The following is a 23,004-nucleotide window of genomic DNA, read 5'->3' on the forward strand; positions in this document are numbered from 1 at the left end:
TCAAGGTTTCCTTATTCACCTGAGACCCTTTTTTCAGTATTTTTAGCATTGTTTTGAAAAGAGTATGTTTATTTCTTGTTGCAAAATGGCCTTTAATGAAAACTTCCCTGGAAATTGTTGCTAATTGACAAATATGGACTTTTCCTGATTCTCCAATATGACTTTTCTCCTTCTGACCATTTAAAAATAATTACTAGCTTTTTATATTTGACATTTATTTTCTGGTTGAAAAATTCTGTTCCCACTCTCTCCAAAGAATTAATCTGATGCTGACTTTTCTTCCAGAGGAATAGCATTGGGAAGCAGAAGTTGCTGTGAAGGTGAAAGGTTCTGCAACTGACTCACTGGAAAAGGGGGAGAAGGATGTGCAAAAGAACCTGCAGATATCCCAGTGGGTTGCAGGTAGGAGACAGAACACATAACACATCTCTATCTGTAACTGCATGGTAGTTTTTGTGCTGGGCTGTGGGGGAAATGTCAGCTGATCCTTAGAGCACTCTATTTTGTCTGTGCAAGAATGCTACAAAGCCTTTGTAAGATACACCCTTGCTTGCCTGTCCTTCACACCTGTCTCCTTGAGGCTCCTCTTCCCATGTTCCATAGAGCTCAAACACAAACATTGTGACAGAGTTTCGAACTTTGAGTTTGTGTCTATGCAACAACAGCACTGGTAGAATGTTTGAAGGGTCCTCGGCACCGGCAGGAGAGGAGGAAAGGAAACCTGGATCCAATAGGAGCACTTGGAAAGGTATCTTCCTTGATTCAGTCTTTGACCATTATCAGAAAGCCACAAGTGCCTGATCTTTTTCATTTCTTTTTCACTCGTTTATGCTCACTTTAGACCCAATAGCAACAACAACCAAATTAAATTACTTTCTGCTGAGCTCTGTCCTGGAGATCTAGGGCACTTCCCCTTTGCCACGCAGGTAAATCAATTTACAGGGCGTTCATAAGGTAATGATGAATGAAGCACAAGCTTGTTATGTCCATGGAGAAATTAGTTCTTGAGCAAAAAAAAATGAGCAAAAGAAATGAGAAAGGTTATAAACACATTAAGTTGAGCTTCCTTGCTTTAGTGTTTGGAGCTGTCTCAGCTATACTTTGTATTGATTACAAAACTTATTGGAGCTACCTGCTGCTACCAAACTGGTTTCCACTTATTGCTTTCTTTACCTGCTGGGCAGTCAATGGTCTCACAGAACTGAAGCCCCAAGTCATCTTAACGTGGAGCTCATGAGGACTGTAAAGCAGAAAAAGCTGGTTTCTACTATTGCTGCTTCTTTCAGGAGAGGGAAACAACCCGTGTGGCTGTTATTCAAGCAGCCATCCTAAGTAAAAAGCAGGGGAAAGCAAGAGAGCCGCATGGCAGTGAATGTTAGGAGCTGTTCTGATGTTCTGGAGTCTCTTAGTAACTTTTTTGACCTACAGTGATTCTTCTGTTGCCTCTATCTCTGGGCTCTTCACAATCTTCATTGGTGAAAGGAAATGGTTGCTATTTTCCCTGGTTCTTTATATAGATCCATAGAAGAAGGGTAGAAAATAAAGCATAGTCTAAGATGCTCTTTTTCAGCATTTAGACCTCCGGAACGAGAACAACCCACAGGATTTTGTTGGCGGGTGTCCAATGAAATGAGTGGAAATGAACATCCAACTTGTCAAAAAGACTTTGAAAATCTCAGCCTCAGTCCTTAAAAGTCCATTTACTTTCTCACTGCTCTGACTTCAGGTCAGCTTGGGCTCCTGCCTTCACTAACTGCTTTAAAACTGCCTTGAATTTCTCATCTCTTTTATCCTATGGGATTTTTCTTGCTTTGCTTTTCTTTTTTTTTCCCCCTGACCCTTCATAAATCTTTTTCTTTCTCTTTTTTTTCCCTTTACATGCACAAAAGCAGCCAGATGGAAATGTAGGGCAGGAGCAACGTGAGGGCATGCCCAGTTCAGGAATATGCCCCTGGTGTGCCCTGCAACCAGACAACCTCAGGCTGTTTTCAGTTCTTGCATGCTAAGCAAAATTGGGCTGGATGATATACTGAAAGAAACCTGAAGACTGCAGGACACAGTGTTGGAAATGTGTCCATTTTGTTTGCATGAAACCCTGAAATGTGATGCCATTTGCTTTGGTCCTAATGTTGCACAGTGACAGGTAAATCAGCTGAGGAATCAATGATTTCAGTGGTATTTACTGTGAACTTGGCATTATTTCATCTTCTTCTATAAACCCTGGAGATCCAAGAGGAACAAGATGACACAAGATGCTTTGTTTTGTTCAGAAGTCAATTCTTGTCTTCCAGTAGTTTTACTTTTAGGGCATAGGCTTTAATTTCCTGTGTTATGACTGTGTTTCAGTGTCATGCAAAGGCACCTGCAGCCTATCTCAATTCTTCCTCTATACTTTTACCAGACAAATTGGTCTTTACTATTTCCCTGGTCTTCTGTACCAGGATCCAGGGCTCTTATGCTGTTTCCTACCCAAGAAGTGGCTGCATTTTATTTACATGGACAAAAATAGACTTTCTAATGTAAAAAGCTGAATGTGGCTATATATTGCAAAGAGATAATATTTAGCATGCCAGAAAAAGAGACAGTCTTATTCAGGAATTGAAGGAATTTATGTTTTCACTTGCTAGACTGCGATATAAACATGTTATTTTGATAGTGTACATTTAAATGTTATCTTTCTATTTAAGACTGTGACTAATTCACCCCTAGACTGGGACATCTCACAGTTACTGCTCATTTTCAGATCTATGCATCCTGGAAAATCCTTGTGACCAAGGAGATTGAACTCAGATCTGCCTGGTCCAGAATTAATCACTCTTCATACTTGAGCGAGAGGGGTTTGCTGAGGTCCTTAATGAGCAATGCATGGGAAAGGACTGTGACACAGGTTAGCATCTGAGTGTACCCATCGGAGGGCAATGAAATCTTCATGTTAAAGAATACACTGGCACATGCATTTGTCTTCTGCCAGTTCATTTGCCTAGAGCGTATATCTCTCAGCTGCCACATTAAAACTGTACTGCCGGTAGAAGGTCCTGAAATTATGGCCATGCACCACATTCCTTTGACCTTCTCTGTATTCTGTTCAGATTTGGAGCTTCTGCCAATTTAGCCAGGCAGCCAGAGAGTAAATAAATGCTTCCCACCTGGCAGGTACAGAAAGGTTATATTTGCATAAAGTGGCCAGTGTAAATTTCTCCTGTTTGTTGTCACTTCCCCTCCAACTGGGAATTCCAAGGCAGAGATAAATGTCAGCTGGAAATAGCATTTCAGTGTCAGCACTTAATCTCTTCCCGCTGTTTTCCTGTAGCCACTTTGTGCTGCTTTTTAACACACGGATCAGCCAATCACCTCCTACATGAGCATCTCATTACTGGGCTTCTCTGTTTCTGCTTTGCTTACAGTCTTGACTTTCCTCTTATGTTTTCTGTTAGTAAATTAAATTCTTATCAACTAGTAAGTCACTGTGCTGAAATGGTTGTACACAACAGTTTGCTGCTGATTTAATTCTCCAGAGTAATTCAGCGTGTCTATACCTTTCCTTCCTACATGGATTAAGAGTCACATAGATTCTCTGTCATACAGAAGGTCGTATGTCTGACTTACAGATCACTTTAAGTCCCCAGGCTGAGAATTCAGTTCTGCAGAGCTCTAAGCTGTTCCTAAGGTCACTGACCCGTGTCACTGTAGTCCAAGAGAATCCAGGTATTCTGCAGCTTGTGCACTTGAATCTTGGCTGTGCTTCTCTGTAAGTGCTCAGAGCGTGTTGGCTGATAGATATGCCACCACCAGAAAAAGAAAGAGAATCAGATTCTCGGGAGTGAGTCAAGTTTTCCAGGTGTTTCATTTGGACATTCTTTTATTTAAGTGTCTGCTGCATATATACCCTCTACATGTTATGCTGTAATTGCTGAACAATCCTTACTCCACAAAGTCAGGGACTCCACCACTCCTGCTTCCCCACTTACTCTGCTTTTAGCTCTCTTTAGCTCTTAGTGCCATTTAGGACATGGAGGACTCCATAATCACGCTTTTTACCAGCATCATTTCTCTCTTTTTGACTTTTCTTGGGTTTCCCTTGTTTGTTCTGACTGCTCCTGGTAATGTGCTCCAGCTCTGGTTATTTCTTCATCTTATCCTTTCTCTCACACACATACAGAAATGCCCCTCTAGCCATGAGCCTACAGTATAGCTCGCAGCTTTGTATTGTACTCATATTCAACCCTTGCCTTTGTGATTTGAATGCTAACCTGTGTTGCTTCAGTTTGTACCAAATGGACACTTAACTGTTCTTTGATTTAAATAAATCAGCTCTGCTTGCTGCCTCGGTGAGATTTAACCAGAGCAACAGTGCTTACTTTGCCATCCCCTTCTGCTTTGCCCCTACCCCCATGTTGTCCTACAGCCTCTGTTCTCAGCACAGTCCCCAGTTCCTTAAGAGATATTTCCATCTAATCTAAATCAGACTCACTTGTACCCTCTGAATAAATTGTGCAATTGTTTTGTCATTTCTACAAGAGCAGTTTAGCTCCTTCATTTTGAGCTGTGGTGGAGGATGGCATTCTGTTCTATCTCCCTTTCTATAATGTGTTCAAAATGTGCTATTTCAGACGTCCTCTCCGGTGCTGCTATTGCTGCATTCAGTAAAAGGGAGGAGGTGAAAGAAATGGATGGGTAATTTGGTTCTAAATCACTTTCCAAACAAAGCCAGTGGTGAAGGTCACCTGTAATGAAGCAGCCAAGTAGGAAAGGCCTCACAATCAAGGAGAAAAAGAAGAAAATGAGGCCAGAGATGAGTTAATGGTAATCTGGAAGCAATTTCATGGAGGTGCAGGTGTTTGGATTGGTGTCAGGGATGATAACAGGAAGGTCACAAGAGAGCAACTGCTTATGTAGAGGTTCTTTGTTATGGTAGGAAAGACCACATGTTCCTTTAGGATTGCTTAGTCCTAGCAGGAGGCTGGCACTGTGTCTGGGCCATTCAAAGCTTTGCTGTCCAACATGAACCCACTCCCTCTGCTTCAGTGCAGGGCAGCTCAGCTCAGAAGTCTTTGTTGGCACAGGAAAACCTCCACCTGTGTAGCTGAACCCATCCAGCAGCAAGCCTGGGACACAGAAAAACACTGTGCATACCAGCCTGAGGTTTGCATGTGAAATCCTCACCCACTGCTGGATTTCTCATGATTTCTGGATAATCCAATTCTCTAGTTCAAAGAGAGCATTCTTTTAAGTAGGCATTTAGCCCCCAGGACACGGGGTGATATTTATACTGGTGGTGGTGGGAAGAGGAACAGAAATAGCTCACTTGCTTGGTTTTACAGTTATTATCATTGAAGTTCATTGGAAAAAGATTCCAAGAGGGAGAGGCAGGAAATAAATCTCTTTCTTCTCTGGGGAGGCTGTTTGTGTGGGGAGAGATCTCAGTGGCTGAGGTCAGAAGAAACTCTTCTAACTACTCAGCAGTGGAACTGTATGGCATAAACCATAGATTTCAGGGAGCATCCTCAACAAATAATGGCAAGTCTCTTGGGTAAAGAGCCCTTTGGGGCACAGCTTTGGGCCACTGAGGATGTAAAGGCATCAGTTGTCCCTCATAGCAGCATCTAATGGTTGAATATCTATGCTGTAAGAAACTGCATGAGAAGTCTGGTGTGTTGTGGTCTTCTGAGTGCCTTTCAGGGCTTCTGGACTAAAGCCCAAATGGAAAAATCCTGAGGGCTTTGGAGGAGAATCACAAATATCTATGCTTTGGACATCACAGAGCCTACATCCTTGGAGAGCTTATTATCACATCTCCTTGAACAACTGCCCATTCCCACAGGGTCACATGTAGAATAAAGTAATGAAGAACTGTTGCCTTCATTCTCAGGCAAGAACTCTTCTACATCAGACCCCTGACTCTTTGTACAGCGCACTGGATATGTGGCCTTTGTTTGGCTAATGAAGCTGTCTGAAGCTTTGAAAGCCCAAGCTGCTCCTACAGCTCCTAACTTGGCACTTAACAGCAGGAGCCTCTACCAGCAGCAGCCACACTTAAATACCTGATGTTTCCTAAGAGTCAAGAGGATTGATGTGACTAAGAAAGTAAGCTTGGAAATGCAAAATCATTTTATGGGGAAAACAGGGAAGGTCATTAGGCTTGACAAAATAAGTGAAAGGAGGAGAGACCTTCAAGGTTCCACTTCCAACCCCCTGCAATGGGCTGGGTGCCCCCCACCAGATGAAGCTGCCCAGGATCCCATCCAACCTCCATGGGCAGCTCCAGAGATGGGGCGCCCACAACTTCCCTGCGTAACTTGCTCCAGTACCTCATAATACTGCCTGTAAATATGTGAGTGGTGATGTGATGGAAGCTTGGAAATGTTAGACAAGTGGTTAATAACTTCCATTTTCTGCCTGCATTTTCTACAATTGCAAGATGTACTATAGCCAAAAATGTTGGTTTGCTGCTGGAATTTTCCATCAACACCACTGTGTCCTAATGCTTGGCTTTATTTTCCTTCTTCATTTGTGTCACGCCTGCTACAATGCCTTTGTCATCCAAAAGAAGCCTGTCAGAATAGTGGACAAATAAGCCTTCAAGATACAACTTTTGCACCCCAAAACATGCTATTGAATGGTATCACCTGGTGATGTCCTGTGACTGGACTGGATGATCTTAGTTGTCATTTTCAACTTTAGTGATTCTATAATATTCCACTATTAAAACAAAAAACATATCTGACATTTTCCTGCAGAGCTTTTGGACTAGAAAATCCTGTCGTTGGTTGCAGGCTCGTCTGTTAGACAATGCTCCCTGACGTCATGCACCCTGAACCAAGCTGTGGTCCATCGCTTCCTGCTAGAACACATAATTGGGCTGGGGAGCAAAGAGCGATTGTGGGATACAAAACCAACTCTCCATGGAACTCTTTACAAAGATTTTTCACAGTGGGAGCTGGCCACGTTCCCCTGAGCAGCGCAGATGCTTGAAAAGGGGGGCTTGGATTTCTATGGCAACGGGCTGCATTCTGCTGACTCTGGCAGTCTGTCGCTCTCTGGATATGTCTGTCACCCCCTGGTGTTCTGAGTTCCAAGGCCAACAATGTGTGATGGACAGAGATTGAAGAGGAGTTGTGCTGGGGTCAAGGGAATGCACTGCGCACATGTTTGGGGAAAGATATTGCAAAGTTAAGATGATAACTGCTGAATTCTCCAATCTGGTTCAGCTATCAGGATCTTCCTAGTTAAGCCTGGTTACTAGGAGGATCAAATACACCGTGACATGAAATGGTTGTGCCCTTTTCTGACTTCTCTTATCTAAAACCTTATACATACATCTTATCACTCTCTGCCATTCCCTATAGGAGGTTGTATCAAGGTGGTGTCAGCCTTTACTCCCATGGTGGTAAGATGATAGGTGATGGCTTTAAGTTTAAACCTTTTAAGGTTTAGGTTGAATATTAGGAAAAATTCTATCTCTGAAAGGGTGGTAAATGCATTGGCACAGCCTGCCAAGGGATGTGGTGGAGTCATCATCCATGGGAGTGTGCAGGAACTGTGGATATGTGGCACTGGGGGTGATGATTAGTGGGCATGGCGGGGATGGGTTGATGATTGGACTCGGTGACCTTAATGATCTTTTCCAACCTTTATGATTCCATGATTATATGATTCAGTCTCGCAGTGCCTCTGGAAGGCTGTCACAGTGGGGAAACTGAGGCAGCCCAAGCAAATAACATACAGAAAAGGCTAGTGCTATAGCCAGGAGCAGGATCGAGACGTTCTGTTTCCTTTGCTTATTGCAGGGATCTATCACCTCTGATGGAAATAGTGAAGTTTGAGGGTTATTCCAGGTTGAAGGAATTTGAATCACTTTTATCAAGAAAAAACACTTAACATGCACATACAAAGGAGTAGGTAAATGTTATAGTGTGCTAGAAGGCAGTAGCCATGGACAAATATATGGAAAGGGAATGGTGTGCTTGGAGCTAAGGGTGGGATGTGCAGAGGAGTCTCCTGGTTTTGGGTAAGACTGAAGTGCAGGAGGAGAGTGAGGTGTATTAATGGTAATATGATGGGAAGATGGTTTGACTAAGATGATCTTAGTGCTCTTTTTCAGCGTAAATGATTCTTAAGACTCTGTGAGGCTGAGTGCAAAGGAGATGGGAAAGACTCTGTCTGCCTCAAGTTCATCACGAGTTCAGTACAAACTCAAGAGCTGGCACAAACTTTTTTTCCCATGACCCATGTATTTTCCTAAAGCTGTCCTGCAAGAGAGATATCCAATGAAGACATCACTTCTGTAAGGATGGAGAGAGCTGCATTCCCTTTGAGAGCTGGGTTATCCTTAGGGAAATGGCATGCAAGGGAGGCTGAGTAGCTGTAGGCTGGCAGGCAGCATTTTCCTCTGCAGAGAGAGCAAGTATTTATCTCTAGGGCTCTCAGTAATGTTTATGGCTGAGGAAGGATGTAAATCTCTTAGAATTCGAGTCCTTGGTGGATAATTATTTGCTCCTACTTCCTCCTGCACTCCCCATGCCCTCCCGGCCAGGATATGAGACGCTGTTCACAGACTATAAATGGATGCAATGCTATGTGCTTAATGTGGAGAGACACCTTAAAATCAAGCGAGGCAGAGGATGGAAGGCAGCTCGCTAACTGCTGCTCCTTCCCACCTGTAGTCAGTCCCTGAGCTTCCTATCACACTCAGCTATGGAAAGCACATTTCTTCTATTTCCCCTTAAAATGACTTGTAGCCTATAAAGCCTGGAGCAGGGTGACTGCGTGCTCAGAATCCTAAGGTGCTGGTCCTGAAAGGAGAAGGTGGCAGGGTGCAGGCAGGGGAAGCTGTGCCACTGTAATTCCCCATCAGGTCTCTGGTTTGGCTCTTGTGGCTTATGAGGCTGTCAAGGCCTCTCACTTAATTAGAGCCACAGCAATCAATCTTTCTCCGTGTTCATTATGCTTCCAGCCAGGGTTAGCAGTATTTTTGTTCTTGAGGCCTCAGGAGTATTTTCAGTTCATAAGGAACCAGAGCCAACAAGAGTGAGTGGCAAAGTCTGTGCTTATAGGACCGCATTTACACTCACATTGGTGAGGCTGCCCCTTGAGTACTGGGTTCAGTTTTGGGTCTCTTCTCCCAGGTAACAGCAACAGGACAAGAGGTAATGGCTTTAATTTGCACCAGGGAAGTATGGTGGGATATTGGAGCAGGCTGCCCAGGGAGGTGGTGGAATCATCATCCCTGGAGGTGGGCAAGGACTGTGGAGTGGTGACACTGAGGGATGTGGTTAGTGGGCATGGTGGGGATGGGTTGGCAATTGGACTCAGGGTTCTTGGAAGTCTTCTTCAACCTCAGTGATTCTATGATTCCTGCCCCACATTTACTGTGGGGTGGTAAATCTTGGGATATCTTGCACAGTGAGGTCTGGTTCTGGTTTGTGCCATGAATCTCCATTGAACAGGTCCTCTGCCTAGAAAGGCACACAGGGCTTTGCATGAACTGGACACAAGCAGCTGATTTGCTAGAGCACTTGCAGAGTGGCAGTTAGTTGTTCCAAGGCATTACGACTAGGCTGAGTGTAACATATCAAGTCATTATGGCATTATCTCTTCATTACACACAAAGTGCTGTTGGAGCTCAGGGAGGAGCTCAGGGACAAAGATGGAGAGGAGGGAAGCGGTTCGTTAGCTGCCCACAGGAATCAAGCTCAGCATCTCTTTTTCTTAGGCCGAGGCTCTGTCACCACCTGCAAAGTACAAGTCTATTAGAAATTAGGGTTTGGCTCAAGGACAGTTATATCTATCATACACGTGCTAATACACAAGTAGACCAGGTCACCTACATGCACTCCTCCTCCTGCAGCAACTAGCACGCATACAGTGCATGTCTTGGATACTCCCATAATGCAAGAACAAACACCTTCCCTTCCATCACTGTGCATTCTAGTTTAGAAAATCAGGTACCACAACATGCTTTTGCAACTGCAGATGTGTTCATCTGCATTACAGGAACTGCTTGCAACCACACCCAATGCAGCTACATCCATCAATCTGCATGTTATTCTGTATGAAGCATAGGATAAAAGCTCCCAGGGGTCTCTTAGCTTACCTACCAGCTGCTGGACATCCTTTGCAGTGACTTTGCAGCACTCCTTATCCCTGCTGCTCTTCGGACATGGATTGGGGTCCATTAACTTGTTTACTCCATGCTAGCCACAGCCTCACAGACTTCTTGCTGGCCAATATATCAACAAAAACCATTTGGCAAGATTTATGGGGCTGTTGCTGCCAACTGTGGACTGTGGAAAGTAAAAAATGTCCTTTCTGAGGCAATAAAATATAAAACGGGACCCAATTTCTCTCCAGGGCAGGAATCATTATGTTTGACAATGCTGTATAACACATGGTGCTACAGCATGAGGGTGAGAGCCAGAGTAAACGCTGCCTTCGGGAACCTCATTCATGGCAGAGCTGGGATGTGTGATTCACTGCAAAACAGGATAGGAAGAGTCTGGGGTGGAGACCATCTCCCTTCAGCCTTTCTCTTCTCTTCAAAGACTAGAAATCCTTATACAAGTTTTGCTGAGATTTCCTGAAACTGATTATCAGTTAAATTGGAGCAAGTGCTCTAGGTATGCACTGCAAGACTGGATTGCACCTTGGTTATATCAGCTCAGTTTAATTGGCTCACAGGTGTTTTCACTGGTTAATCCATACCAGTTTGAAACTGGGACTTGGACTGGGTGACCTTTAAAGTTCCCTTCCAACTCAAATGACTCTGTGTATTCTATGAAGTCAGGCCTGATAGACCTGAATACCACTTATACTGTGCCAGGGAAGGTCTATATTGCTCAAATCTGTCTAAAGCAAGGGAAGGACGAGGTGGTGTGTCAGGCAGGAATAGAAAATGAAGGAGAAATGAGAGAGATGTAGCTGTTGGGCTCCGTTGTTCCCCTGGGTGTGCGCAGGAAAGAGATGTTCATGCCAGAAATACAGCACAGACTGCATTTTCTCATCCCCTGTGCACTGTGCTCTGCAAAGCTCTATGCTCAGCAAAGTTATGTAAGCCTGGTAGAAGAAGCATCTTCACTGGGTCTTGCTTATTTCATGTCAACATTTCTAGTTCTTAATAAACTCAGATGGCCTCAGGACTGAAAATTCCTGGTATTCAGTTTTAGGAGGGCTATAATGAAAAGAGAATCCTTGGAGCCTGGGAAACTCAGAGGTTTCTGCCCTTTTCTCTGGTCTGGCTTCTAGAAATATACCCTCTGCAGTGGTTGTGGTATCCCAATAGGCTGGAGGTTGGCTGAGCATGATGCTGGCCAGCCCATGATTGATCAGGAAGATTACCTATAAAGGGGGCTGGAGAAAACAAAGGGGACCATAGCTCATTCTCTGCATCTCAGGAAATTCAGTGCAGGTACAAAAGGCAGTGCAGGTACAAAAGGCAGATTGCTTTAAGCCAAGAAAGCAAGATGGAGTTTTTTGGCTTATCAAGAGCATACTTTGTATGAGCAGAAGATGGAGTAGCCCAGTAGGCGACTGCTTTGTCTGCACGTGGGGATGCAGATGTTTAACTGTGTTGGAGTGCTGTAACCACTGCCAGCTCCTGGTAACACAACAGCAATGTGTTGAACAAACGCTATCCTTGATTAATGGCTTTGGTTACTACTAACAACTGGACAATACTTCTTTGATCGTAGGCAGTGTGCATTACTGTTAGATTTTATTTTCTCTGGTGGGTTCCTTCTTCATTGAACCATTTTCTGAGATATTCTTAGATGCTGCTTACCTTTCATTAAGCATTTTGTAAGGCATAATTTAATCTAGTATTGAACATAAACCATAGCCTTTAGTATGCAACCCATCATATCCCAGTAAATCTCTAGAATGAAGACTAAGTTTTCATATGGTCTCAGGCTAAGGCAGGGCTAATTGAAAGAGCCATACACTTGGAATAATACAATTAGAAGAGATGTGTGTCCCCATTACTGCCTCCCTCTGCTTCTCTCTTGCTCCTTCCACACTCTGGGCTACGTAGCTCACAGCCTTTTCAGCAACCACGCAGTAAGACAGCCCCCACTGTCTCTGAACACAGTGAATAGGTAAGTGCGTTATGCAAGCACTCTTCATGTCAGGCAGAAGCAGTGGTGTGATTGTGAGGTGTGAAAGAGCAAAGTTCCCTTAAAAACGAAGGAAAAAGAGGTGGGAGGAAAAAAAAACAGATTGAGAAGTTTCTCAATCAGACAAAAATTGTTTTTAGTGAAGAACTCCTCTTATTTTCCTTGCTTCTCTTTATCGTCTCCCAACACCTTATCTCCCTCTTCTATCAGGAACCTGCCCCAGGGTTTCTTCTTACTATGCAAGCTTGTCATGTCTGTGTTTAATGAAGTTTAATTATCTTCTGAGATTCGATGAATAATTATAAATCTCTTCGAGATGCAATCACAAGCACTTCATGATTCATTAATGGTGGAAAAATCAATTGTAATGCACGTAATCCCTCTCTCCGGCCCCAGCCATACACTTATCCCCCTCTGTGCACCTTGTTGTTCCTCTTCAGTTCAACACTGGGGAATGCATTAGCCTGTTTTTCTATGAGAGAAGTTCAGTTTTGGCCAGGATAGGGGCAAAGAAAGTGGAGATGTACATAGTGGGAAGTGTGAAAATCAGTGCTTTGGAGATATCATGAGCTCTCAGTTGCCAGTTCCCTTGGTGTGGAGACACTTGCCTCCAAAAGTGTGGTTGCCTCCATTTGGGGAATGCCTTTGGCTGTATGCATACATTCTTCTTCTTGATCTGATCTTCAGTTCCAATTCAAGTTACAAATTTCCCTGCTGAAAACCTCCTGAGATATGGGAGGCTTTGGGCTATTTGCAAAATAACAGCTAAGCATTTATTTTTGGTGGAACTGAAGGAGCTGGAGGTGTCAGGCCTTGCACAGGAAGCTCTTCATTGCCATCTTCAGCTTTCTAAACTGAAGGTGACGTGCGGATCCAATGCACAGTGATCCTGGTGTGACCTTTCTAATTGAAGCTCGAACCTTTCTGTGCAATTATAGCTACAAACCCAGATTGAATGCAGAAAATATGGGTGTTTTTAATTTTTTTTTTATTTTAATAAAGGTTAGAAGATTGAAAAGTAAAAGAGGAAGTGAGATAGAGAAAGAAGAATGGAAATTAATGCGGTTGAATTGCAGTTTCCAGCAGCCCCAGGAGAGCTCTGCAATGAAGATGACATTTCCATACAATTGACATTTCCTGGCTGGAGCAGTCCTCTGATTTGCAGCTGCTTGTGTGCGAAGACCATCATGAAGGGGATCATTTAGTTTCTCATATCCATCAGATGGGATTTAATTTCCCCCCATCCCCACATACTCCAGATCTCTTTTTCAGAGCTGCAAATTGGCTGCCGCAGGTTCACCCTCGGTAGGGGTGACCTTTGCCAGACTTCTTTCTCAGCTCTCCGTGCAGGAGTGAGAATTTGCTGTTACTGAAAAGGTGGATGAGGTGGGAACAGCAGCTCTCACAAGTTCAGCTTCCAGGTTCGGAAAGGATTTTCTGTGTGCTTCCCATTTATTTGTATGTTTGCATGCTAGTGTTTGCGTGTGCATCTTTTCTTGACATAAGGGGCTGAACTGACACTGCAAGGAGTCTCTGAACCCTCTAAAGAGAGAATCATATAATATCCCAAGTTAGAAAGGACCACTGAGTCCAACTTCTGAACCCATAGAATCCTAACAGAGCTCAACCTTGTGGCTTTCAGTATGTGGGGGCTCACAGCATCTTACACACGCATTCTCCATGGCTTGTACTTCTTCCTGGGCACAAGTCATTGTGGGTTAGAGCAGCTTTTCATAGAATCATAGAATAGAATCATTTAGGTTCACAGAATCATTTAGGTTGGAAAATACCACTGAGATCATCCAGTCCAACCCCAGCCCATCCCCACCATGCCCACTAAACACATCCTTCAATGCCACATCTCCTCTTTTCCTCCCACTGCATCCTTGAGCAAAAAGGGATGGTAATTAATGCAGGCTTTACACACTACAGAATGCAGCCATCTTTCCAAAGGGCATGCAGCAAACTGGAGGTGTATGCTCCGTGCCACTGCACTGCTTTGAATCTGCTTAATTCAATTTAGATGAGTCGGATATGCATTTTCAGCTGAATTATTCCTCTTCCATAAGTATGTTGCTGCAGTAATCAATTGGCACGTAATTAACAAACAATAACTACCCTATTAAATCTAAATGAAATGCAAATGTGATTCCGATTCATTTAGATACTCAGTGATGAGTTCCTGTGAGTCCCCTTCAGTTGTTGCTCCCCTTGAATGCGAGCTGCTGCTGTGGCTGTTGCTGTAATTGGCATGCTGCCTTCTGGGTCAGCGTTGAACCAATGTTTCATGCCCGCACAGCAAGTCACTGTGGGCAGAGCTGGATCAATGCAGTCAGTAGCTGTAGGCCACAAGGCACAGTGCTTTATTAACCCTCTAATCCTGATGCTTCCCTAAAGGGGCGCTTCAGACAGCACAAAGATCAAGGCCAGCCCTTTCTTTTCACTCCATGCCACCAGCTTTGGAGCTTCTGTCTTTGCCATAAACTGTGGCTACTGTTAGTCTCTGTCCCAGACCCTCTAATCAGTGCTTTGCCACTTCTCAGCACTGAGCTGGTGTGCAGCTGTAGCACTTCCCCAGGCTGAAGCCGCAGCTGCTGTTTGTGTGCTTGCTGCCTGCCCTGCCATTGCTGGCCCTTACTGCAGCTGCTCCAGGCTGGATTAATGCAATTTCTGCCTGGGAGTTGTTGTGTTGCTGTGAGCCCTGGTGAGCAGGCTTTGCTAGCCAGCAGATAGTGCTTTTGTCCTGGTGAAGTCTGAACTCATTTATCAGTTGATTACCATAGGATGGAGACTGGAATTGGATTACACCAATTAGAGAACGTGTCTAGGTGGCAGTTGTCCTAAACTGCTGTGTTACAATTGGTATGCAGTTCTCACATCATGAAGTTCAGCTGAGGAATGGTTGTGCTCAGTGGTGATTGAGCTGATCCTTCCCTCATGTCATGCAGAACACTGGAACAACACTTGAGGCACTCGAATGTGTTTCTGGCTCAGCCACTGAGCTGCTCCACTACCTTGAGCATGTCATTCAATTTCTCTGTGCTTTCATTTTCCTGTTTATAAAATGACCATAATGATAGATACTTGCTGCATGAAAAGCCTAAATATATTTTACTGAATAGAGCTGTGCAAGACTAGATGTTTTCTTTAATATCCTCTAGTTTGATGTTTGGCTGAAATAAAAGACGCCACAGATGAGAAGATTAGATACAAATTTGATAAGTGTTGACAGATTGTTATTAACAAGAAAGCAACTGCAAAGCATTCCTGGCTGATTTAGACCATCACGGGCAAATTCTTTCCTATAAATGGACCCCTGAAATCTTCCTTGAGTGCAGATCATCCTTGGACCCTCCTTCCATCACCAGAATTGATGACTGACAAATAGTTTAATTAATTAGCAGAGAAGCTGAAGATATGCTGACAGGGAGCTGTTTCAGTTACACAGAGTAATTGAAAGGCTTTGATGAGTTGCCCTGTTGATGAGTTCCTCATTGTCATACATGCATCTACAAAAGCAGACATCCTATGAAACTAAGCTGTCTCTGAACTTACTGCAAAGCAGAGACGTACATTCATAAAGGGACTGAAAGATTTTGACATCTTTTAGAGAAGTACAAAGTAAAATGGAAAATTCTGTCTTAAATATTCAGTGCAGGGTCTCCAGGCCACATTCATACAGCTTTTAATTAACTCCTGGCATCTTGCAGGCACAAGGTAACATGGTCCCAAAGTACATCCCAAGCGCTTCTCAGTTCCTCGTGCTACTTTAGGCATGATTCTCAGCCCAAAGGAACTGAATATGAGTTTATCATTGGCTTCAATAGAGCTAGCTCTTTATGGAAGGAAGTTTTGATTGCAGTGCAGGGATGGAAAAGGTCACATACACAGCCAGAGCGTTACAGCTGTGATGGCTGTGAAAGAAATCTGTGTGTGCTTCCTACACAGAATGGGCAGGGTGAGCCCAGCGCTCAGGATCCACCAGATATGTTGTGTGTAGGCTACGGTGGCAATACGCCATCCATCTTCACCATGAGCAGACTTACAGCTGCTGTGGATGTGGTGATAAACTAGAAAAAATACATGCTTTTATCTTTTATGAGACACTCTGTATTTATAGGAAACGTGGCAACTGCCCAGATTGAACTGTGACTTTTGGGAGAGTCGATACAAAACTGTAGGAGTGATTTCATACCCTGTAATAGCAGTCCAGGCTCATTAATGAGCGGAGTGTCATCTACTGCATGCCAAGTATCTTGTTTATGTACCTACATCCTTTTTTTTAGCAATTTTAATCTCAACACTTTAATGCACTTGCAAGTCACATCGTAGATGAAACTGGGAGGATGCCACAGGGAACTCTGATGCGAAACCAACTGGCTCATGCATTTCAAAGTAGAAAACTATTGCCAATGGAAATTGCAAGGGGCCAACTGCAGGGTCTGCCCATAAGAATTAGAACAGTCCAGGGCCATGGAAAGCTATAATGTCCATATTTCCTTCCCCAGCCCTGCAGCTGTTGGCCAACCACTGTGTGGGGAACCTCTGAGGTCTCCTTTTCAAATGTATGCTGGTTGCCATATAGAATCATTTGACTTGAAAGAGGCCTTTGAAGGTCATCTAGTCTGTCTAGGCTTGGTCAGCTTCAGCTACCAGTTACCACAAGAACACCAGATGGCCTTCAGAGGTCCCTTCCAACTCTAAGGATTCTATGAAAACCAACCTGCTTGTCTATTATTTCCTTCTGTTGTTACAGGTAGGAAGAACAGCAGGCTCAGGATGTGCAAAGCTGTTTATTTGGTGGTTACAGCCCCAGCAATGGTTGCCATGCAGTTAATATATGCCATGGCACTCCTGCAGCACTCGCTTCTACAGAGCCAAAGGCTTCTGGCAAGGCAGGATCAGCCTCAGTCCACTCACTCCCTTTTCTTCACTTTAACTGATGGATTCCCATGCCAAAATGAGTTCCTTCAAACGAAGAAGCCAGTGGTGTGTTTCCAATGCAACACTCTGTACACAAAATAGTTCAACACAGTGAAGCTACTCACATCGAACATGGGCTCATAAAGGTCTGTGTCCCTTCTTCTGGCCATACCTGAGGTGGCTGTATGTATGTGAACAGAAAGAGATGGGGGGAAATTAAATTTCTTCCCTGATATTTGTATGTATTGAATGTATCCCATGAGTGGTGGATTCCCTCCCAGTGGTGATCATGTAAATTGGGATGAAAGAACAAGGTAGAAAATAGACAAGACCAGGAGTTTGGGATGTAAGTTCCCTGTACTGCAGGCCCTTGCCCTGCTCTTTATCAGAGGGTGACTTGTGTAAGTAAGGGAGCTGCTGTTTGGGAATTGTCTCTATTACATAGACAGTAAGTAGATGATCCTGAAATAGCAGCAGATCAATTGATTCATGAGTAATTAATGCATTCCCCTCCCCCTGGGCAACACCAGATCTATAGCTCAAGAATTAGATAACACAGTTCAGCTCTGTTTGGCTGAGAAAATGTTGGCACTTGTATTGCTCAAGGCCCTGCATGTATCATTGTGAGCACCATCTCTCCTGCTGCAGAGACTTTCTCTTCTCCTGTTGAGAACCTGGCATGAACTGCAGCATCTCCTTCTGTAGCTGCAAAGCCTGGCACATCCATCTGCAGAGCACAGAATTAGGGTTGAGGTTGAGTTCTTTATAGGTTTCTTTATCTCTTTGCAAAGCGCCAACTCTGCAGCTGTGTACCTGGGAACAACTTTTCCTAAGCTATTTCACCTCTGACTAGAGAGTAAGTGTAGGTAAGGCTTTCCTTCAATTCCTGATCATGAACAACCTTGTAATGGCAGAGGTTGTTGTACAAGAACTGCTAAGCAGCAAAAACCATTGAGTCTGCAGTGTGGCCATGCAGGGTGGTATGAATCTTGGTGGTATTCCCTCTGCTGCCAGGGACAGTGAGACCAAAGGGAATCAAAGATCTTCCAAAGCTTGGACTGAGTGCAGTGCTTTGCAGAGGCTCTGATTCAAGCTCTCTAGGGACCAAGCACTGGGCTTACACTGAATGGAAAGGAACAAAGCTCCTAATATTTCCAAGGCTTATGGGAATACTATTATTTTTATTTATTATTTGCAGTCACTACAAACACTAATTAGCAACTTCCCAGGGGAATCTGCTAGCTGTGCATCCTGCTGGGCTTGAAAGCTGCTGCATTCATTTCGTGTTTAAGTTGATGTTTTAATTAAACTGCCCCCTAATTATCTTAACTAGCTTTTGAGTAATAACTTTCCACTGAACCATTTGCATTGGCTGCTAATTGGCTCCCTTCTGTTTACATAGATTTGTTTGGCCCAGGCAAACGTGGCAGTGGAATGGAAGGTAGGTTTGGGAAGGGGATATGCTTCGTATACTGTGCTTTGTATACTCTGTTTGCTTTTATGGTAATGAATCAGATTCCAGGGTGAAATGGAGATGGCTGCACTGAGGAGTGCTTCACCATTTGTTTGTAGGCTGTATGTGATGAGGATATTAGATGCTCGTGTTGCTCCACTTCAGGGCATCTGATCATTGGCCCAACTGCAAATTATTCAGTTTCTCTGTTCACCCAGTTTGGGCTAATTCATAGTGCATAATTAATGCACCTTGACCCTGGCTGGGAGCAGGGTCAGTTCTTTACAGCCAGTGGCATTAATAATGTACACAGCGGCTGCTGCAAATTGTAGAGGTCACCACAGAAGCTCAGTAGTTCAGGGGCTTGCTCTATCTTGTACGCAGTAGGACTGGAAGGAGGAGTAGCATATCCTCAGATCCAGGCATCCCTCAGCATGCTGATGCTCTGCCTTCCCTGGGGCAGCACTCTGTGCTGGGAGAAGGCTGGATACTGCACATGACTGCACACTTGTAAGCACGCGGGGATCAGATTTGATTCAGGTTTCTGTAGTCATTTGTTATTTAAATGTTAAATTACATTCCCAGGAGTCTGATCAACGTATTACAGATGATGCAGTTTGTCATCTTGCTTTTCTCTTCTTGATTTCCTGTGTTTGTTTAAAAACTCTACCACAAAACTGACAAAACATGATATGAAGAAAGGCATCCCAGGGGCAGCAGGTGAATGCATGTAATCCTTCATTGCTTGTGTCACCAATGCAAAATCATCCTACATGTCATCAGCTCCCATTTAGAGATGTGTGCTAATTAGACTTTTATTACAACATGCGTTTGAAAACAATCTGAGTTACAGTGCCAGCATGTGTCTAATTCAACCTCAGGATGTTAGAGTTAGCAAGCGACGACTCAGTCTGATGGCTGGAGAGCATATGTGTGTGGATGGCCTTTAGGTGCTACTGCATTCACCTGGGGTCACACAGACTGGTCAGTGCTCCTTGGCATCCTGTAGGGTGCTAAAGATTTGCTTAGATGTTTAGGATATCATTGTCCCATGGCTCCTGATTATTTATGTTGGACTACAAGAAGAAAGTATGCATTGTGGATGGCACACTAGATGTGCTTGGGCATTGCTCCATAGATCCCTCCTGCCAGAGGATGCTGAGCAGAACATACTCCTGGAGATAAGTGGTTCCTTATTCCTTCATCTACTGTTATTATCATCCATGTCCCAAGACAAAATAAAGGCTTTCATCCACATTTCCAAAGAGCAAAATTTTCCCTACTTTATAAGGTAAGCCCAAATCCTCCTTTTGCCACCATCTGCTTTCAAATAGACAGGAATGAAATCAGTTTGGGTTTTAGTCTGACAGAGAGGGTTTGCTGTTTGTAAATTCTTTCTTTGTAAAGCCAGCACCGCTTCACATCACTATTGTGACAGGTTTAACCTCTGCTGCTGCCCCTCTGTGCTCCAAATCCTGTATGTATTTTTTTCTTAACCTGTGTTTGTGAAATTCTGCAGCTCTGATAAGGGAAGAGCAGGAAGAAAAAGGCCAAGAGTTTTGCACAGGATGGCTGCTAACTAATGTGCATGGTCTTCCCAGCCCCCTCCTATGAATTAATGCATTGGCAGGTGCCTTATTTGGCAGCTTACAGTCCCTGCCTGGGTTAATACAGTGGTAACTCAGATTTTAAGCACCTTGCATTCACGTCAGTGGCTGTAATTGTCAGTTAAAGTTTTCTTCTAGAATGAAGTAAGTACACCTGAATGTACAAAAATCCAAAGCTGGAGGTAAGAAGCTGCTTCATTCCAATAACTGGAAGAGAAGTGCCAGTTTTTGTAATCTGTGCAGAGCTTTTATGAACCAAAAAGGACAGAATAGCAGAGAGAAATGCAAAGACTGATGAATGAGCAGGAGGAGAGAGGGGAGGACACACGGAAAATCAAGTGGTGAAAGGAATTGCTTCCTGTAGTTTCAATTCTATACCATCAGACGTTGTGTTGCTTCTTCTAAGGGCACCTTCACAATTGAAAGCAACGCGGATGTGAACACTACGGCCCTTCAGCATTTTGCTGGCTCCTAAGGGGAGCTTATGGGGCTCCCACAAATGTCTGATGAGAGAACTACCAATTTTTGCAGGCAGACAGGAAAATGACTAGGATGAGCTTTGTTCCACCTTTGCACTTCTTCAACAGAGCACAGTGAGACATGTCTTTTTCTAAGGATTCTTTTTGCCAGGGATATGAGGAAAACTGAAGCACTGATATGCCCAGCACTCACCTGGTGAGCCGTCCTTACTGATCTCAATGTACAGAACATAATCCCAGTGATGGCAGGAGCTGAGACCTGGGGAAAACTCTTTTGCTTTGAGTCAGTTATTTAAGACTGAAGCAGAAGCAGAATCACAGAATGGTCTGGGTTGAAAAGGACCACAGCTATCATCTAGCTTCAGCCCCCCTGCTGTGTGCAGGGTTACCAACCACTAGACCAGGCTAGCATCATATTCAATAGAATCAGGGTTTTTACCTTAATCTTTCTGGAAAGCACACTGCAGGACAACCACAGGCTCTTGTACTCTGTGCAGAGTTCCATACACTGTAACTAGATGACTGCAGGGCTTTTATTGCTGATAGCATCTCAAAGTAGTCCAAAGGACCACAGCTTCTTCCTTTGATCAGAAGATAGCCTCATCATTTATAAGTGTCTGTGCCAGCGGACTTGAACGTGTGATGTGAGTTGCTTTGCACACTCAGTTCAGCCCTGCAATTCGTTTCCTTTCCTAGCTCTCCACACCTGTTTATTTTAATTTTTTCTATGGCTGAAACCCAGAACATGCTGAGGACCTCATCTTTTTTGCCCACAACCTCATGTTTTCCTTCCTCTTTCAGGGAAGCTTGAAGAACTGAATGATATTGTTTGACTTCCTTACCTTGATGTAAGACAAGCTGTGCTCATTTTCTTTGTGAATCAATTGACACCATAATACAGAAATAATTGGGCTTCATGCCCATACAGAAGGCAGGTTAATGAGTACACTAAAGCTGTAACACAAAGGAACTTTGCTGTGTAAGACAACTCTTCTGAGAGCTCATGTGAGTGCCAGGTGTTATCCTAGAGCTCTACTATCCTGGAATGATGGAGGTACAGAAAACTCATTGGATTTTGCTGTAATGGAAAAGCTGATCTTTGGGGATGGTTCAATCCCTTTACAGCTTTAATGTTAGAAGAACTTGTTCATTTTGGCCTGTTGCACTCACTGTAACACTCAGCTCCACTGTTAATATATTGCAGTTGAGGGGGAAAAAAGAAAGAGAAACGGAAAGATTGGATTTTCTTGATTACATAATTTTCTTTTAAAACAAACAAACCATTTTGCAGCTGACAGGATTTATGCAGATACTTAATCTGGAGCTAATCACAATCTCTACGAATGCAGCTTCCTGTAACTGGCTTGCTATAATATCTAAAGATTATAGAATTGGTGCAGCGAGTGCGGGACCCTCAGAGAATCATATCATCTCAGTTCCTTCAGCTGAGAGAAGCAGCTTGCTTCTTTTTATGAGCTTCTCCTACCCCTTCATCTTCCCTTGATTACTGCTTTCTTGAAATTAGCTCCTTAAAATTCTTACAGCCAATCTCCTACACCTCCCAGCTGACACATCTATCTTATACCACTGTTCTCACCCTTGGTAAGAATTCACATGGAGCATGTGAAGTACTTCGCATTTTGTTTGCTAATAAAGACCACGGAGAGATGTTAAACCAATAGAAACTACCATACAAGAAGACAGGTTGAAAAAGTGCATATCACTACCTCCTTTCTTTGATTCATAACCTCAGCTCCCGGTCTGGCAGTGGTTTTAAACTTGATGTTCTTAAGCACAAGTAATAGAGGTGGAAATAGAAGGCACTGTGGTTTAATGATGCCAACATTGCCAACAGCTCAACTCTGTGGCTTCAAACCATGCAATGTCTTTATGTGTTTATTTCACTGTGTGTGAAGAACCAACCCACAAATGATGTCATTTTGCCTTTTCTCTTGCGTTAATCCCCGCTCCAAGGTATTTCTGGTATTTTATTCAGTTTACCTCAGTAGATGCAGGCCTGCTTTAAACCTTGAACTACCATGGAGATGATCGGGTAATGTCTTGCAGTTTGTTTACCTTTTATTTAGGACGGCAGGGGGAAGCATCTGGAAATCATTCCCTCTGCCGCACTCTGATCTTTCTCATTCTTTCTATTAATTAAATATTTCTTTATTTCATAATTTCAGATCTTTTTCTCTCATTTCTCTCATTCGGATAAACTGAGAGAGAGATTTAATTCATTGTCTCCCATACGTGTGCTGTTCTCTAATCTATAAGATGATGTATGTCAGTGAATTCTTCCTTTTGAAAGTGCTGGGCTTCCTTGTTGTCATTCCTATAAACTTATTGTATGTACAGAATTGACCAAAGGTGATTATTTATTTAAATGGAAGAAAAAAGCAAATCACGAGCAGCTGGGATTCTTTATTTGTAGG

At 43.5% G+C, this 23,004-nt stretch overlaps 1 protein-coding gene and 1 long non-coding RNA gene across 17 annotated transcripts in view; both read left to right on the forward strand.

Moving 5' to 3' along the window:
* Positions 1–23,004, forward strand: part of DISP3 (dispatched RND transporter family member 3) — an 84,043-nt gene that overhangs the window by 4,303 nt on the left and 56,736 nt on the right. For all 16 annotated transcript variants that reach the window (XR_014932077.1, XR_014932081.1, XR_014932086.1 and 13 more), the window contains exon 2: positions 286–402. Coding sequence is in view for 3 of the 16 variants with exons in the window: in XM_032448815.2 (XP_032304706.2) it covers positions 364–402 (39 nt within the window). In the remaining 13 variants the exon portion in view is untranslated. The remainder of the gene's footprint in view (positions 1–285; positions 403–23,004) is intronic.
* The window catches only part of LOC146759880 (uncharacterized), a 38,555-nt gene continuing 16,248 nt past the window's right edge, over positions 698–23,004 (forward strand). The window contains exon 1 of the long non-coding RNA XR_014932098.1: positions 698–748. This is a non-coding gene — a long non-coding RNA (uncharacterized LOC146759880). The remainder of the gene's footprint in view (positions 749–23,004) is intronic.

Source organism: Coturnix japonica, chromosome 9, assembly GCF_054131305.1.
Source record: "Coturnix japonica strain WE chromosome 9, WE-NBRP24, whole genome shotgun sequence".
In the NCBI taxonomy this organism is placed as follows: domain Eukaryota; kingdom Metazoa; phylum Chordata; class Aves; order Galliformes; family Phasianidae; genus Coturnix; species Coturnix japonica.